This window comes from Elaeis guineensis, chromosome 10, assembly GCF_000442705.2.
Source record: "Elaeis guineensis isolate ETL-2024a chromosome 10, EG11, whole genome shotgun sequence".
Classification (NCBI taxonomy): domain Eukaryota; kingdom Viridiplantae; phylum Streptophyta; class Magnoliopsida; order Arecales; family Arecaceae; genus Elaeis; species Elaeis guineensis.
In genome coordinates, this window is record NC_026002.2 from 10,729,119 (window position 1) to 10,746,968 (window position 17,850).

General features: G+C 35.7%; 1 protein-coding gene across 2 annotated transcripts; it reads left to right on the forward strand.

The window, feature by feature from the left end:
* Nucleotides 1–3,338: 3,338 nt before the first annotated feature.
* On the forward strand, nt 3,339–16,562 carry LOC105053241 (GDT1-like protein 5). 2 transcript variants are annotated; one of them, XM_010934335.3, is made up of 12 exons: nt 3,344–4,885; nt 4,989–5,057; nt 6,412–6,471; nt 6,564–6,611; nt 10,420–10,508; nt 10,608–10,644; nt 10,742–10,789; nt 15,641–15,709; nt 15,809–15,853; nt 15,945–16,006; nt 16,153–16,225; nt 16,312–16,562. In XM_010934335.3, the coding sequence occupies exons 1-12, from the start codon at nt 4,865–4,867 to the stop codon at nt 16,378–16,380; spliced, it is 690 nt and encodes a 229-aa protein (XP_010932637.2). In that variant the 5' UTR covers nt 3,344–4,864; the 3' UTR covers nt 16,381–16,562. The 2 variants fall into 2 exon arrangements, with proteins under 2 accessions (XP_029122893.2, XP_010932637.2); XM_029267060.2 differs by lacking the exon at nt 6,412–6,471 and having other exon boundaries at nt 3,339–4,885.
* Nucleotides 16,563–17,850: the final 1,288 nt, after the last annotated feature.

The window sequence follows — 17,850 nt, forward strand, 5'->3', positions numbered from 1 at the left end:
GATTCTTAATTAAATTTAACATGTGCGTGCCTGCATGGTTCTTATGTATATATACACAAACGTGCATGTGCAATGTGTATACAGAGACACGTACTGAGTATGAATTCTGGCAAACACATTTCTATTAAGTCAAAAAATTCATGATAAATCAAACATTTCATGTTTAAGTCAAAAATGACCTGACCAGGCAAAATTTTGCTTTAATTGAAACTGAAAATCAGGTTACATTGGTTTATACCATATAAGAGGACAAGAATGCAATGTTATCTCGTACAAAAAGAAAAAGCACATTCAGATGACTGTATCTAAGATTGTTCTAACAGTGAATTTAGTTCTTGTTGTGCTCAATTTGCAGGAGATGAAAAATTTGATTTCTTTATGATATTAAGGTCATTTGTCTTTTCTCAAGGATTTCCAACTCCATATGGCCAAGAGAACCTAGTTCATGACTTCCAGATCTTTAACACCAATCTTTTCTTTGTGAACTAAATTCTTGTTGTGCTTCAATTTGTAGGAGATGAGAAATTTGATTTCTTGGTGATATTAAGATCATTTATTTTTTTCTCAAGAATTTCCAACTCCATATGGCCAGGAGAACTTAATTCATAACTTCTAGATCTTTAACACTCGATATAGACCTTTTCAAATGACTCGCCTACATTTATCCAACTTTTTGATCACCCATTGTCAGTAGCTTGTAAATAGACATAAAGTAATACAGTAGAGTTACGAGAACTTCATCAATCAATGTTAATCTTCCATCAAAATAAGAACTTAGTCTTTCATGTCACAAATTTTCATTGAACTCTAGAATTCAGTGGTTGCTGAATTGCTTTTGAAGAGGAGAGCATGAGCCCCAAATAGGACCAAGCATTTTCTTTTAACTTATAGTTCATACAGCTGGCAAAGGAGACTGCATTGGAAGAAAAGGATGATAAGTAACCGAGATTAGTTCTAAGCGATCGAGATTGAGTCCAAAATTGGCAATTGATTATAATTCTGAGGATAAATTATAGGAACACCCTCTCAACTTTATCTCAATTTTATTTACATTCTCTCGATTTTAAAATGTGTCAAACTATCTCTTCAAATTTTTGAGATGTTTTATAACGGTCCTATATTTTATCTCCATTAATAAAATGATGTCATGTGATTATACATGATACTATTATTTTATAAAATGACCAAACTACTATTATACCAATCTCCCCCCTTTTCACTTCTCTCTCCTCTCTAATTGCTCTTTTCTTCCTCCTTAATCGTCAATGTTCCTCTTTCTCCCTTCTCTTTCCCTTCCTTCTTACCCTTTTTTCCTCCTCATCGTTCTTCTCCTTTAAACCCTCTCATGAGCCCTCTCCCTCCACCTATATTTCATAGGTGATCCATCCTTCCCCCTCCCTCCTTCCTCCCACGGCACTCACCTTTTCTCTTTATCTTCCTTCTCCAAGCCCATCCATGAGTCCTCTCCCTTTATGGTGGCTCCTTCTACCTTTGCCATTTCTTCACTGGTAACTTCTTCTCCCTCGTCATCCCTTCCTCCTCTAATTATGCTCAAGAGCCTACCCCCTCCATGGTGGCTCCCTCCATTTCTGCCTATTTCTCCACTTTCTCATCATCCACTTCTCCTCTTCATCCTCATTCTTCTCCAAAATATAGCATGAGTATGGGAGATTAGAATAGGATATCATTATGTAGATATCGGTTGCATAACAAATGGCATACCATGATACACGTATCCAATGCTCGCATATTGTCATGGCCAAATGCCAAGATTGCAATGGTTGCTTGAGGACTCATTTGGTATGTGACAAGAACTTTTCTTCTATAGTATGTTGTTCTCGAGAAGTTAATTATTGAAATATGATATTTAAAAAAATAATTTTAGTATATTTGGTTGATAATGAGAAAGTAGCTTATTTCAAAAAAACTTATGTTTGATTAAGCATCTATTTTTTTGAGAAAATCATGTAAAATACTTTATTATGCTCTTATAAGATCAAATATTTTTGCTCTCAAAATCTCTATAAATACTAATATAATATTAATATTAATATTAATATATCAATACAAATTTTATGTAAAAATTAATATAAATATATATTAATGTTAAACAAAAAGATAATATTAAAAAGATATTTTTTTAGAATTTTTTTTTTTAATTTTCATCCTATGAAAATTTCAAAAACTCATTTCAAAATATGGGAATCATATTTTCATAAGAAGAAATTTTTTCAATCTGTCTCTTTTGAAAACTCCCATCAAATAAATAATTTTTTTTTTTTGCTTCTCAGGAATCATACGTTCTCCCCTCTAATTTCAGTGAACCAAAAGAGTCCTAAAAGCCATTCAAGCTGCACCCCAACCCTAGGTAGTGCATTAAAAAAGGAAAATTCCACATGCGCCTAATAATCAAAATAAATTTCATATATATCAGAATAAAGTTAGACACCATAACAATAACAAAGAAATTCGATGAATTCATTGAAACCACCACGGTATCAGGCTAATCACCAAAACAAATTGCACAAACACCACATGCGATACATGAACATTAGTTTGGTTTCACAAGATCGTAGCGTCAAGAAAATCACTACACGAACGAGCGTAACACATGCAGCTGAGGGGTAATCAAAGTTAAAATTAAGCAATGTCAATAAGGGAGGGGTGAAAGAGAAGCCAGAATAGGCCGTCAACTACCAGCGCTATGCACTAATTTAGAGGCCATGATGATATCCTAATTAGACATTCGGACCGAGATTAAAATGTGGCGGCCCTATCGCGATAATATACCTTGGATTGGATAAGGTAGAGAGGACGAATGTGTTGCTGGTGATGGTGGGAAGGGAATTGGTAAATGAGCTCAAACCAAGTGTAGCAGAAAATAAAAGTTAATAAAGATATTCTCTGCCGACCTGCATGATTGGTAGCATTGTGTTGGTTACTAGAAGCTGGCTAGGATGACAAAGACTGTAAGATACCACTGGAAGAGAAAGGGGAGAGGATGGCTGTGGTGAAAAAGGAGACTTGCTAACAATTTTCATCGTGATAAAATAAAATAAAAATAAAAAAAAAATTTTATGTACTGCATGTAGTGCAGAACATGCACATCGTGTGCGGTGATTAGCTCACACATAAAATCGATAATTTTTTTTTTTTTTTTGTATGTTATTCGATTTTACGTGTAAGTCAATCACCACACATGATGCACACGTTCATGCACCGTGTATGGTGCACAAAGAATTTTTAAAAAATTAATATTTCAAATATATTTTCATAATGAAAATATGAGGTTGAAGCCTGAAAGACTTTATCATCTAGTTTGTTGCCCAGGAATAATTTTCATCATTGTCAGGCTATTACTGTGCATTAACAGGCCAAATTTAACCACTCAAAAAGAAATAATTATTTGACCAATTAAATGAATAACCCGCTCTATATCAGGATTTAACCAGGAAAAATTGCAGTCTTAGTCCCCTTTCCTACAAGGGAGCTTCCTCGTGTACCCGAAAAATTTGTTCTTCAAGCTCATAAAAGTGTCAGCTTGTCAACTCATCACCGGCCCATCCTTCATGCATGGCATCTATTTTCATGTCTCACACAAGTTCTAATCATGAAATATACCACATAATTTAGGGAATAATTTATGTGCATAACACATGCATCCCATAATGCTGTTCTAGATACATAGTACATGAGCCTTGCTTCACGTTCTCCGACGCGCACCTACCCGAAGGACTCCAAACCGGGGTTTGCGCACCCACTTGGATTTCTGCCGAGCTGTAATACCCATTCGACCCCTATAAAATTATTTTATGATCATAATTATTTTATAATATTTATATATTTGATCCAATCTAATTCTTTTTATTTATTTGACCGATCCGATCTCGTTGCAATGTCGCCCATTCAATCACACTCCACATGACTTTCAAAGCATTATAAAACTGTCCGATCATCCGATAGATCTTGAAGCAGTTACCGTATGATCGAGTGGTAGATTCGCATAAAAAAAAAAAAAGGTGAACCATTCTCTCATGTGAAAGATGCAATCCTCCCCCCGAACCTGGTCTGCTCTCGGTCATTATGAATACACATTTCAGGTACCACCGAAGCACACAACTATTTCTTAACGAGGTCTATGAAAGGATGCTCCTTACTTCATATCCATCCATCATTGGATCATTCGCTGCATGGATCTCAAGTATGAATCGTTCACCAACTGCACGATCTCAAAGGAGCAGGGGATGGTCCAAAACGATGGTAGTAAAACCTTCTTTAGCGTGAAGGGTAGGACCACGTTCTGGCGTGTAATAATTATTACTCGAACCTAGTTCAAGTACCCCACGATGTCAGAGCCGATGATAACATCAGTTACTCATAAGCTCGAATGGCCATCGGGGCACGACGGATTTTGAGCGCGCATCCTGCCAGGGATGCGTTTGTTTACCTGGGAAGGTTATTCCCTGCCACGCGTCATGTCCGTTTGCAACCTGGGAAGGTTATTCCTCAGCAAGAAGCCGGCGACCGAAAATATAAAAAAGAATTAAACACACCCATTCCAGTCACGTCACACCCATAGTTCCCCCGTCTCTCCAGGCTAATTTGTGGGGCCCGCGTGCAGCATTTCTCTGATGACGTGACCCTGCTCTATCGCCTCTCAAAAGATTGGAAGGCCGGTGGAATTTTGAGTACTCATTCCGGTCCCAGCAGCGTAACGGTCTTTTTGTTTGTTTGTTTGTTTGTTTGACTTTTTTTTGTCTTTTTCGAAAAGCCATCTCTTTTCTCCACTCTCGCCCTCAGCTCTTAAAGGCACTCTTGCGTCTCCACGGCAGCTGAAATCATCTCTGCCATCCACTACGGAAGCATGGGGCTGTCTCTAATCGAGGTGAGTTCTTTGAATGGTGAAACGTGAGCCTCGATTTGGTTCTTCCCTGTTTAGATTTGTGTTTTATCTGTGATATATACATATATTTTTTGGTTGAGATCAGGGGTTTACTAAATCGCTTGCACTGACCGTGCTGTCAGAGATTGGAGACAATACTTTCTTTGCAGCTGCGGTAAATCCATCTTTCCCCCTTTTTTTTTAAATTTTTTTTTGGTCAAAACTGAATGAGAAAAATGCACACTTCCTCGTTCGGATGTTTTAAGGAAGACTAGAACTATGGCTAGTGAAGATCGGATTCTGTCAGATTTAGAGTTTGAAGTAAACTGAATTAAAACTGAGTTTTAAAAGTAGGGTCCTGAAGCTCCTTGAGTCCTAGTTTCCAGTCTCTTGTTGTTGTGGTAGATAGATTAAGGTAGGCCAACCCTGATGTAGTGATTCCCTTGAAGTTAAGCTGATTGATATGGCATGGCCAAAATACAAGACAACACGCCGTTCATTACGCATGTGCGATTCAATTCCTATCGTGTCAGAAGGATCATGTAAGATTAATTTTGATATATTTCGTCCTGTTGATCCAAACTTCTTCTAGAGTCTAGACACACACACACACACCACTTGCAAGCATGGAGGATCAGCTCAGAAGCTTGCCTCAATAGTTTTTGTCATGCTCATTGGAATATATTCTCGAATCTTGATTATAATACGCATCATGCATCTTAGCAACCTAGCTCTATTGTCGTGGTCCATATTATCAATCACCTGACGCAGGGTAATAACGCCTCCAATTGATTTTTGTATTTTTGGCAGTTTAAATTTTGTGGGTCATGGTTAATGTTGTTCTCTGGTCAACTTAGATGGCCTATCATATATTTTTGCAGTAAGAATGTTTGGACCAGATCCTACCATAGTTCAACTCTCTCCTTAGTGCGTAGTTATATCCTAGTGCCATAATATATGGTGGGTCATCCTAAACTGTTCATCATGATCTACACATCATCAAACACCTGATGACCATTCTTAGTTGCTTTTGGTATCTTTAAACTGTCGATCATAAAAAACTGTTTTTCATGTTATTTAGGATTTATTATGTCATGAACCATGATGCATTAGTAGGAAGCCCCAAAATATATTATTTTTTTTCATTTTTTTTTTTGTTGATTTTGATGGTTCTGTTACTTCAATGGATCTATAAATACATCAGGGTTCAAACTTCAACCACGCTCTCTTGCCCCTAACATCTTGCTGCCAAATTTTGAAGTATGAAATGTTCAGCATGCTTTACTTGTATATTAAATTCCTCTTATTTGTTTTACGAAGATCTGAGCTGTCAAGCTTGTATTATAGCTTCTTGTTAGAACAGTGGCAGGGACATTGTACCGCTGTCATGCTCCTAGTTGTTGCTAAAATGTACTATGTAAGAATTGAGTGGTGGTCATAATAGTAAGTTGGAAAAAATTCAATCTATTTTTCCTGTGATAGCCTGAAAATTATTTTTGTTTCACCTAACATAAGATTGCTCTTCTTAAATCCTGGCAATGCGCCATCCAAGGAGGCTTGTTTTAGCTGGTTGTTTAGTGGCATTAATTGTGAGTTCTCTTCCTACTTTTGTATTAAAGCTGTTGCTTTATGTTAGCCATAATTTCATCTGTTTTCACATATGTCTGGAGTTGAACTGTAGGTGATGACCATCCTATCCGCCTTGCTTGGTTGGGCTGCACCAAATCTGGTATGCTATATGCTTTTTGTGATTGAGAGAGTATTCTCTCTTTGTTTTTGAACTTATTGTATTGACTTCTCATGAGTTTTTGAAGTTATTGTATTTTTGTTCATTTTCTGTGATGTTTTAGAAATAAGTACTGGTTCTGGAGTTATATGTATCAATAGCAATATAGAGGCCTTATGCCATGAAACATGATTGCTTAAGCTTATAAATATACCAAAAGCTCTATATTATATTTCTGTTAAATGCTTTCTTCATACTCCAGTGTTGCTTCTGTTATTTATTTCTATTAAAGCAGATATAATAGGCTACATCTACATATATCCAGTAACTATTGTGGAAAATGAGTACTATTTGTTCTAAGAATAATGGATTTAAGTCATAAGTTTACACATTGGAGATTTTATGAATTTCATGCAATTATATTACCTCCTTCGATGAAATTTGGCCCAGTTATTTGGCATCACGAATTTGAATGTCACTAGTGACTTTCTGGAGCATTACTGTGTAAGTGATGGTCAGATTATCCATGTATAGTGATGCTTTATCTGAAAAATATGTGTATTCCAATTTCGTGAAACTACTATTCGTTTTTAAAAATTAATGTACTCATATATCAGAATATGTTTTTTTTTTTTAAAGGAATTAAATGTTATTGTTTTATACTGACTGATGTTTGGCAATGTTGAAAACAATTCTATTTAGAGTAAAACTTTTCAAATTCATAATATTTTCTTTTCTTCTTATGTTTTTGTTCTTTTATATTTTGCTTTTCAGCAAACAAACACTTGAAAACTTTTGACTTGGAAAAAAGAGAAGTAAATTTCGTGATTTTGGAATTAAAACCTCGAAACACAATCATTAAAAGTCCTTATTGTTAATTGTTTGGTTATACCTTCACCAAAGCACGTGTGATAAGGATACCTTCTTATTCAATAGAGGTGTTTCTAATGATTAAAAATTGCTAGCTACTACTTTGCAACAAACTGAAGAATCAGATTTGTTTTGTTGAATGCTGCAGCTTTCCTTTGTAAATAAACTCATGGATGTTAGTACTTGAAGAATGAATGGTGAAAATGGTTCAAGAATATGAAAAATGGTTTGCTGAATCTCAACATTCTTCATTAGTAAACTTTGAATTAGAAGCATTAGGCTATTGATTCTTCATAACTGTGTAATAGTATTTGGAAGTTTTGGAACAATCAGATGGAAGTTAGGACTGAAGGTTGTGCTTGATTAATAGAAATATAGAGATAAATGTGCTTCTGGGATATTAGTGACTGAGGTTATATGATGCGTGATAAATGATTCACAGCTGCACATTCTACTTTGGAATTTCCTGAATGAGCTCTGGAACAGCATTTATTGGTTTATGGATCACCCAGAAAAAGCTTATGTTGGAAGTAGTCATTTATATAGAATGGTTTATTCTTTTGTGTTGAGATCTTTATTTTATCAGAAGAAACATGGGATACATTTCCATGGGGAATCATCATTCTCATAGACAAGTGTTCCCGCTCTTGGTTATGCTCCATTTTTGTATATACTTAGGCTGATGACTTGGCCGTGCTTCTCTTATCTGTGAAAAGAGCAGCAGAAAGCCAAAAAATTGAATTATGAAAAGGTGGCCCTGTGGTCTGTAGCTCATATGCATTGTTCCTTTTGTATTAGAGAACTGAAGATGCTGATGAGCATTTGTGGAGGACTACAGCCAGGGAGTAGGTAGACTTTTGAGAGGGAGTATGTTATATTGTTATGGCATCTTCCTTAATGGAGTCTTACACACTTTTGAAAATTTTCAAGGATCTAAGTATCATGTATCTTGTTGTATTTGTGCTAACACTGGACACAACGACAACTAGGCAAATGTAAATTTGTAATAGAATTTTGCAACTGGTATGTTAAAGTAGACTACTTAATTCAAACATTTTAGCGCTGACAAATTTAATGACTTTAGACTGGGGAAAGTATATATGGTTTAGACAAGTAACTACACTTTGTAACCAGTCTTTGTAACACCATAAATCATCGAAGGGCTCATTTCCTTTTAACAAGAGGATAGCTTACGGTTAAATAACTTGCTTTACAAACAGATATCTTGTTACCATGTTTGCAAAATTACATCATATGTAAGATTTAAATCGTCACTAAAGTTATTAGGGATCATATGACTGTACTTAAGAATGCATTGTAGGTGTTGTATACATACCAATGATAATTTGCCAAACTCTTATCCTACTAATACTGCTAGAAGCTTATATATTATTGGCTGATCTGGATCTCTAACCTTAGACAAGGATTTAATTTTGGGCCACTAACAATCTATGTCGGCCAGCACTTACCATGCTAGGCTAGTTACTGGGTTGGTACCAAGTATTTAGTGAACAACTTGGTCTCACATGATGTTGAGCTATATCAAATCTTCATTTCAACATATTTTGATTTAACAGGTGTCTTTACGGTCTAGCCTACATGGTTGTTGACCCTTTTTTCCTTTCCAATTATTTTAAAAGTTGGAGATAGGTGTATGTTAGTTTAGACTTAAGACTGTGGCTTAGCAAGAATAGAACAAATTTCATTTATATGATTTCTTTTCACTCAACATATTATATGTAAACCGGGAAATATTTGATTTCAACAAAATATATAGACTTCAAATTCCATCAAGATAAGAAAGTAAGTTTTCCAGCTCGAGCAATTCCCAAAATTTTCAGGTTATGTCAACATAATGACTTTCAAATTTGGCAAGTACTCAAACCTTAACAGCTTATAAATTTTATTTATCCAAACATTAGTAGGAACCAAAGGTTTAATAAGAAAAGCACCATATCTTAGTCTCGAAATTTTTTCATCTAATTTGATGCATACATGCCTCAATCTTTTTAGATCTCAGTCTCCGGAAATTATTGCATCCAGATGCCAAAAATTTTGTATAATGAACCCCACTTCAGTTTGAGTTAATATGCTCTCCCAAACAAAGGCGGCCAAAGATGGGACCTTTTTATCAAGTAATTAAATAAATAAATAACAATGCTCCATCCATAGAGTGAGTTTATCAGGCAGTATGCACAGACAAAATTATGCTCCATCTTTGCTGTCATCCATCTACTTTTAGAATCCCTGGAATCAAACAACCAATAATAAGCAACTCCACTTCCATTCCATAATTATCTGATCAAGTGAATTTGCACAAGGAAAAACAGATTTTGGAAAAAAGAAAACTGTGGCCTAATTAATCTATAAGGCCACAATATCTAGCAATTGTTGCTATACAATGCTAGAAGTATTACATAAATTGCTGTTAGATAAGATAGATGATCAAAGTGCTAGATTTAACTAATTAAATATCAAACAGAGTGCAAAGCTGTAGATGTTTAAATGCTTACTCAAGAATTTCAATCATAATCCTTATAGTCTATAACCCTCAATACAACTTTGTATGCTTTTAATTGATATAAAGCTGGTTTCCTCGTGAATAGGATGATGAGGACTCAATATGTAAATACCATTCCAAACTACTGTTTCAGTTTGATTATGGAATCAAGCTTCAATGTTTATACTTATGCACTCAATTTGAGTAGTATCTCACTGCATATTCTTTTATCGCTGGGATCAATACCTAAGGAACTAATAGGCCCTTTCTTTTGTTGGTCTTCCAGCAATGTGCTGCTCTTAATTATTTTCTTGTTCATGGTTTCTTGTTGGAAAAAAATGAATTGGAATAACAATATTTGCATTTTGGTTTAGCTTCTCTGTTTCCAAATACTCTGTGCTATGTATATATTTTGAATAAAACAGAGTTGAAATAGAGCAGATTTCTCGCAAATGGACGCACCATATAACAACTGTGTTGTTCTTTATATTTGGATTTTGGTCTCTATGGGAAGGCTTTACAGAAGATGGGTATGCTTATCTGCTCTTTCCCTTTTAAATATTTATCAGCTTCTTTCTCATTCAAATCATTTTCATCACTTAATTCTATACTTAACATGGTCCCATTAGGGAAGCTGAAGAGCTGAACGAAGTAGAGGCAAAACTGGTTGGTGAAAATCATCTCTGGTCCATTGGTTTATTTAATTCTTGTACCACATTCTTTCTATTTTTTCGTTAAATGGATGTTAGTTCTATTTAATTAGGATGCTGATTTGAAAGCTGGCAAAGATGGTGCCAAAGGAGGTTCTAAGGTCAGTTGGCATGTGTAAGCTGGTCTCTGTTTATCTTTATTTCTCATATCAACTTACTTTCTGTTGACTGATGTTATCTTGCTCTTCCTGGTCTTCATAAAGATGAGTAACTCTTCAGCAGTGAAGAGCACTTCAGCAGTGATAAATTATTTTCTTCTCCAAGAATTTTAACAAACGTTTAGGTCAAATGGATCGATAGTCACCCAATGTCTCTTCTTTGCTCTAGTCAAATTGTTTGTTTAGAGTTAAATAAAAGATGTATGTTTGTCTTTATATAAATGCAGAGCATGTTTTAAATCAACGTTACATTCAATAGTTAATGTATTAGAGAGAGTATTCTATTTCCCTCTGCCTTGAAATGGATCCTCTAGGCTATTTCGTACTCATGTACAATTTGTTTTGGTGGTCGACCGGTTAGAGGATTTGCAAAGGTTTCATTTGAAAGGAGCTTGCTAGATCGATTGTATGCGGGGAAATGAGAATGAGCATCATGAAATGGCTTTTGGGTTAAGTTTATATTATGTGCATTGATAATGTGGAGTGGTTAGGTGAAAAAGAAACTGGGACAAAAATAAGCCTTCTAAATTCCCGTCTAGAAGAATAATATATGTCTACAACCTACTTAGTGCAAAATTTTCCTTTTAAAGACATTTTGTGATGGAGGATACTTGTATAATTTTCTTACTTTCTTGTTTATCTAGCCTCTCACACTGCGCATGTTATTATGGTGAGATATTAGCACAAAATGTCCACATTTATATCTCTACTGATGTAGGATTTGGATTCTTTTCGTTTATATTATTTAGTGGTTTAAGAGCTTGTTGGATGATGTCTGTACTCTGTAGCGCATTGTGAGGGCTGGGGAGCTGGCTGGATCAAGCCTCAGATCCAGCTGGGAGGAGCCAAGATTACCTTACAGATATGTACATATGTACTTATACAAATGTCTGCATATGTACAGACGAACACGGAGAAAACACAAGTTGATCTGATCCACCTTGGCACAATACTGACCCAAACAGAAATTAGCCCAACCTGAAGTCAGGTCAGGTTTAGCGATATAAAAGTAGGGCTGGGTTAACAGCAGGCCATCAACATGAGCTGACCTGCTCGAGTTGCATCCCTAGATAGAATAATTATGGAAACTTATAAGTTGCATCTATTGCAAAATGCAAACCATTTAGGACAAATATTCAGATATCTTCACAACTATGAGTCTTGAGAATGCAGAATGGGGTAATAGAACAAAGACAGAGTCATGGGCCAACCAAGAAGTCTGGAAGAGAAGTAGAAAACCATTTTTGGATCATTTGTTATGGACATTTATCTGAATGAGATGTAGATCGATCCTTAAACTAAGCAAATTAAACCATGACTAAACTTCAACAATTTTTAGACATTTTGATTCAAATTCACAGCCAAGTATGCCATGCAAGTTAACAAGTAAGATTCTATTTATGTGCAAAGAAGTTCAACTAGAAAATTTAGGGGTCAAGAAGCATATTTGTCCAGCAATCCTTTTCTTGGGGAAGTCATCCTTTTGTCTAAGGTGGAGTTCGGCATGTAACCCTTCCAGTTTATTTGCATAGAAAAAGGAACTATAAGGGAAGAAAAAGGACATGAAACGAAAGAAAAGAAAGTCTAGCAGCTAAAAAAGTTATATCTTACCAAAATTGAGTCAGGCTGCCAATGACCCATCTGATCCAATGTTAGAGAACCTTTTGCACCAGCTGGAAGTGAACTGAAAGAGTTGGAAAAAAAAAAACACTTTGAGTATCACAAACAAGATTCGCCATATGATCTACAACCAAATTGTATCTCTGAATAATTGCTGAAGCACAACATATATGGGATCAGCCGGCATTCTGAATTTCTGAACAAGGTACCACATTTCCCGAGGAATGTGGGAATATTGTTTGATAATATCAACCAATATGTGAGAATCAGATTCTACAATGTTGGAAAAGAAACCTTTTTGGTGCAAAGTCTCATTCTATCAAGAAGTTCTCTCATTTTAGCAAACTTAACAAACTTATGGAAGTAATGCACCATCACAGTTCAATTGTACAAAATGAGGAGGTGGTTTGATTCACTTAGTTCAAAGTGCCTTCAACCTGTCTAGGCTTGAGATTAGAGATACCAGATTCAGAAAGCACTGAACTGTCAAAGTCATTTGTAGAGGCACCTTTAACCTGGAAGGCAATAAAAATATCTCAAGCCCAAATTTTATAGGCATTTATAACCAATGTCTGACTTTTTTGGGTTTTCAAATATTCTATTTCTTTCACACAGATTTCTACCATATAATGCAAAGGAGGAATTTTTTTTAATAGATGTATCTTGGTCATCTTAACTTGAATGGAGACATTGAATACTTAGGCTTTGAATAATGTCCAAGTTATCAGGCTTTTGGGTACTAAAAAGCAAGGATTCAGGTCCTAGCGGGATGTATTCAATGTCCTAATAAAGGCATTTGGACCACATATCATTGTATCAAGTACCTTTTTCACCAAACAAAATGGACAATTATGGTAAGCGTCCAAGTGCATTGAGTTGTAACAAATGTTTATCTGGTGATACCACCTGGACATTATGGCACTACACAAGGTCAGGGTGCATTGCAAAAGCAGGTTTGTGATAATTAGCTATCTAACACGAGATGTGGTTGCCTATTGGAGTGACAAGCCTAGCCTCTAACTACAAGAGGCAGAGAACCATGCCCTCAACTTGAATTGGGCAGGTGTCGTGTTTCTAGGGTTTATGAGTTTTGATATGCTTAAAATTGAAATGTGAGGTACCATATAGTTGTGAAGGTAAAGGGTATTTACCTAGTTGTAAATCCACATTACCAAAGCCTCCTTTAATATCGACAGTGCACTGTAGCTTTCAGCCGTTTCCTTTGGCTGCTAGAGGTCTTCCAATGAATGTCCCTGAAATCTACTAATGAAAGGATACCCCATGGAGAGAGAACACGAGCACATAAACACAAAAAGTGGACTTTATCAATTAATTTTGTAGAATTTAGTACATAGATGGGGTATTTTTTGGATCGTTGGGCACCTAAGATTTGATGCCTCCAAAGTCCAGCTCGAACTAATGAAACTATGAATTGAAAACAAATAAATATTGTATTCATCAAATCCATGGCAGTTCTAGGCATCTAGTAGCAAGAACTGGCCATTAGTTAGGACTTGATGACTAAGATGGTCCTGCCGGATTTATTTGGTGTACACGGCAGGATTTTAACTTTTATCCACACTATCTTGCTGATGTCATGGCTAATGCTAAATTGTTGTCACCAACAGGAAAACATGATTAAGCTGTCAGATGTGTTGTATGGCCAATTTGAACTGCAGACCCAATTCAATGTATGTGGGATTCTTTTAGTGTTTGCTTCATCCATTTGGTCAGGGATGGACTTTGTGCCATTCTTGCCAGTCGAAAGGCCTCGGTTTGCACCACGACCTCTTTATGCTTCTTACGCCATTGGTGGACCCATCAAGTTAAGGAGCTAGGTCTGGATCTCCGTGATGTTGATTCATACTATGGTAGTGTTGGTATATGTTATGTATTAAATGTAATTTAAATTATTCCAGGGAAGTATTTGTAGTTCACAAAAACTTAATTAGCCTTATTAGTATTGCGGTTCCAAGCATCAAAGTTTTCCCTCTGCCTTCAAAATCGTTTACCAACTCCATAAACAAAATTTCATCAGTAGTGACTCCCCTTCTCTTGATAAGTGTCTTCAGATTTTATTCAGTGTGAATGTAAATTTCTTCTGAGAGTGGCATATAATGACTGACATGCACTTCTGGAAGGGAAGAATTAAATGAGGTAAAGATGGCTATGTGAGTCGTAATGGCTGTAGCTCAGTAGCAGAAATCTTTTGCTTTGGATGCTGCGCCTGCTTTGGGATCTCCCCAGAAACTTGTCCTTATTAAGAACACCAGTATGGCTAATCTAGGCTCATTTGAACCAAGTTATTTCTTTCAAAATTAAATAGTACTTCACTAATTGAAGGAAGTTTATGGAATGTTCTGCTTCTGGGAGTATATGGATAGTTACAAATTAAAGTCACAACATGCATGCTTTGTGGGAACATATGAATAGTTGCAAATTATTAAGTCAGAATATTCATGCTTAGGTAATAAGCCACATTGGTGCTTGAAGCATGCCTGCATGTTGGGACTGTCCAAAGGTTCCATCAACGTTTGCATTTTTTGGTCAAGTGGGTGGTCATTCACCCGGGCAAATTTTAACATTGGATATTGTAGTCTACTAATTGTGTATTTCATTTTGATGCATATGTATGTCAGCTCTGGGCAATTAGTGTTTTGTAGTGGTACATTGCTGAATCAAAAAGAAATGACGATACTTGATAATCTTCTTATCATCCAGGGTTATTGAGTCGGTCCATTCAATGGTTTGAATGTAATATGGTGACAAAAGAATCAGATCCTGTACCAGATCAGGGATTTGCTGTATTTAAAAAAAAAAAAAATCAAAACCTGGCATGAAACCTTAAAGGGCTGTTTTGTTCAGAGTTATATGAAACTTTAGACTGATTCTGGGTGTTTAAGCAAGGATTATTTGGTCTTCAACATTTACAGTGTATACCAGTGAGATGATTGATAATTTGCTCTCTAGTATTGTTTGTAGGATTACAAACCTTGAACTGTAGGTATTTACTAGCTACATGCCCTATGTACTGTATCCTTGTAGTATATACTTCCATCATTTCTGAATGTCATGAAAATTTAACTATAAATCGTATCTAGTAATAATGGCAGTCTCATGTTGTATGGTTGGTCAGCCATTAACTCAATTACTTTATTCATTCTTCATTAATAGGGGGATGATGATTTAAAGAAACAGCAGAGACCATTTCTGACACAGTTCTTCTCACCCATATTTCTGAAGGTATGGTTGTAAGGTCACCGGTACAAGATAGAAAAATATAGATGCAATGTTGTTATTTGTTGCACAGTTTTATAATGTTGTTGTTATCCATCTCTGCAGGCATTTTCCATTACTTTCTTTGGTGAGTGGGGTGATAGGAGTCAGGTAATCTGTGGATAAATAATTTCTTTAAATCACATGGGTTGCTCATTGTACTAAAGTAGTGGCCATTATAATGTGCTGTCTTTCCTCTCAGATTGCTACAATTGGTTTGGCTGCTGATGAAGACCCATTTGGTGTGGTTCTTGGGGGCATCCTGTATGACCTGAACCTCATAGTCTGTTTTTTTTTTTTTTTTTTGGGTGAAAACCTTCTGTCTTCTTTATGAATGCCCCTTTTATTCTAATTGTTATTTATTTTAGCTGAATGCAACTGTTTTTCTTGGTTATTATATTTGGGTGCAGGGCACAGGCATTGTGTACTACAGCAGCTGTTCTTGGGGGAAAGAGCTTGGCGTCCCAAATATCTGAGAGGATGGTAAGGGATTACGCTTTTTAGTTTTTATCCTGACACTTCTTCAAAAATATATTATAGAGATTGATGCTGTATTAATCTGGTTGTAGGTTACACTCGCCAGTGGGGTACTTTTCTTGGTATTTGGGCTCCACTCCTTCCTATCAGTAGAGTCATGATCCTCGCCTGCTGTCCTTTTTGTGTTCGACCACTAGTCTGGTTGAATACATTTTGCTTTTCCGTTTCATTCCAATACATCCATGGGATGTCGTAGGAGTTATTCTCGCAGCTACATTTATGAACAATCTGTACCGTAGGTGTAAACATTTTGTCAATTCAGTAATGTATGATACTGTAGTAAGATGATGTTAGTATGGGCTCTGGTATTGAAATGGCAAATCTTGAAAGATATAATAATATGTTAGTTTAGATTTGTGAAACAGAGAAGACTTAGTATGAAAAAGAGCCCTTCCAAAAAATTTTACTTTGGTAAGACATTCAGTTCTGCTTGCAAAAAACTGAGCTGAACTCTGAAACCATAAGCTTTTCATCAAATTGGTAAACATCCTGATTAGGACATTGTTATGGGAGCTGATGGTGACTGTATTAGATTGCGAGCTTATAATACGGTATGCTTATTGTCAATGCATTGTGTTTCTGCAAAGGAATTTAGTTGAATAAGTATGTTTAAAGACAAAACACGAGGGTTAAAATGCTCAACATGTCTTCCACTTAGTCTAAATGGGTCAAAACGAGAAACATAGAATGTGTATTGTGAAGCAACTTTCTGAAAATAATTATCCTGGTTCTGAAAATTGACTTAAAGTAGATTTGTAAGTACAAAGAGAGATCGTATATAAATGATTCTACAGATGTTTCACACCCAAAATATTGTATTGCTATAAAATCACTTGAGACCAAGATCTAAACCTCTTTGGAGAGTCATCGAATGCATGCAACTGAAAGACACAGTATCAACTAGATTATCAGTCAAGAAGATTTCTTAATAAAGATGGATGGATGATAACACGAAAGATGTAACTGGAAATTGGTTTTCCTAAAGAAACTAGCTTTTAGCCTAAACAGCTGTCATAATGTGTTTTGGATATAAAAGCCAAGCAAGCTCAAGTAACGTCGATGGCCATGTCGGCTTCGTATTGCTGTGTGTTCGATCGTCTGGAGAGTTTGAGAATTTGGAGGTCATACTGTAACATAATCCATTCCGGTGAAGAACTAGGCAAAATCATGAACTTGCATTGGTTCAGAAGAAAAATTTATGCAGGATCAAACGAATCATTTTTATACTATAATATCATATTATACTATAATATAATATAATATAATATAATATTATATATATATATATATATAGAGAGAGAGAGAGAGAGAGAGAGCAGGCTTAGATCGATCGGATATGGCTCTAAATCCGGATAGATTCCCACCATTCGTTCCACATGAATCTCCATGCAGTGAACCAAAAAGTTAACAGCTTTTTTCTATTTATTTGGGTTTGAAAAAAATAAAAAGAAAAAAATAGATCATTAATGTGGATGAGATGGGGTATGAAAGCCTACGCTAGGGTTGAATTTGTATTTATTTTAAAATATTTTTATTTATTATTAAAGAATTTATATTTATTTTAAAATATT

Excerpts from the sequence above, each read along its gene's own strand:
- LOC105053241 (XM_010934335.3), top strand. The coding sequence starts at position 4,865 with ATGGGGCTGTCTCTAATCGAG. Across the intron at positions 6,472-6,563 it reads GTTGTTTAGTGGCATTAATT|GTGATGACCATCCTATCCGC; the intron begins GTGAGTTCTCTT and ends GTTGAACTGTAG. Across the intron at positions 15,854-15,944 it reads AGTGGGGTGATAGGAGTCAG|ATTGCTACAATTGGTTTGGC; the intron begins GTAATCTGTGGA and ends CTTTCCTCTCAG.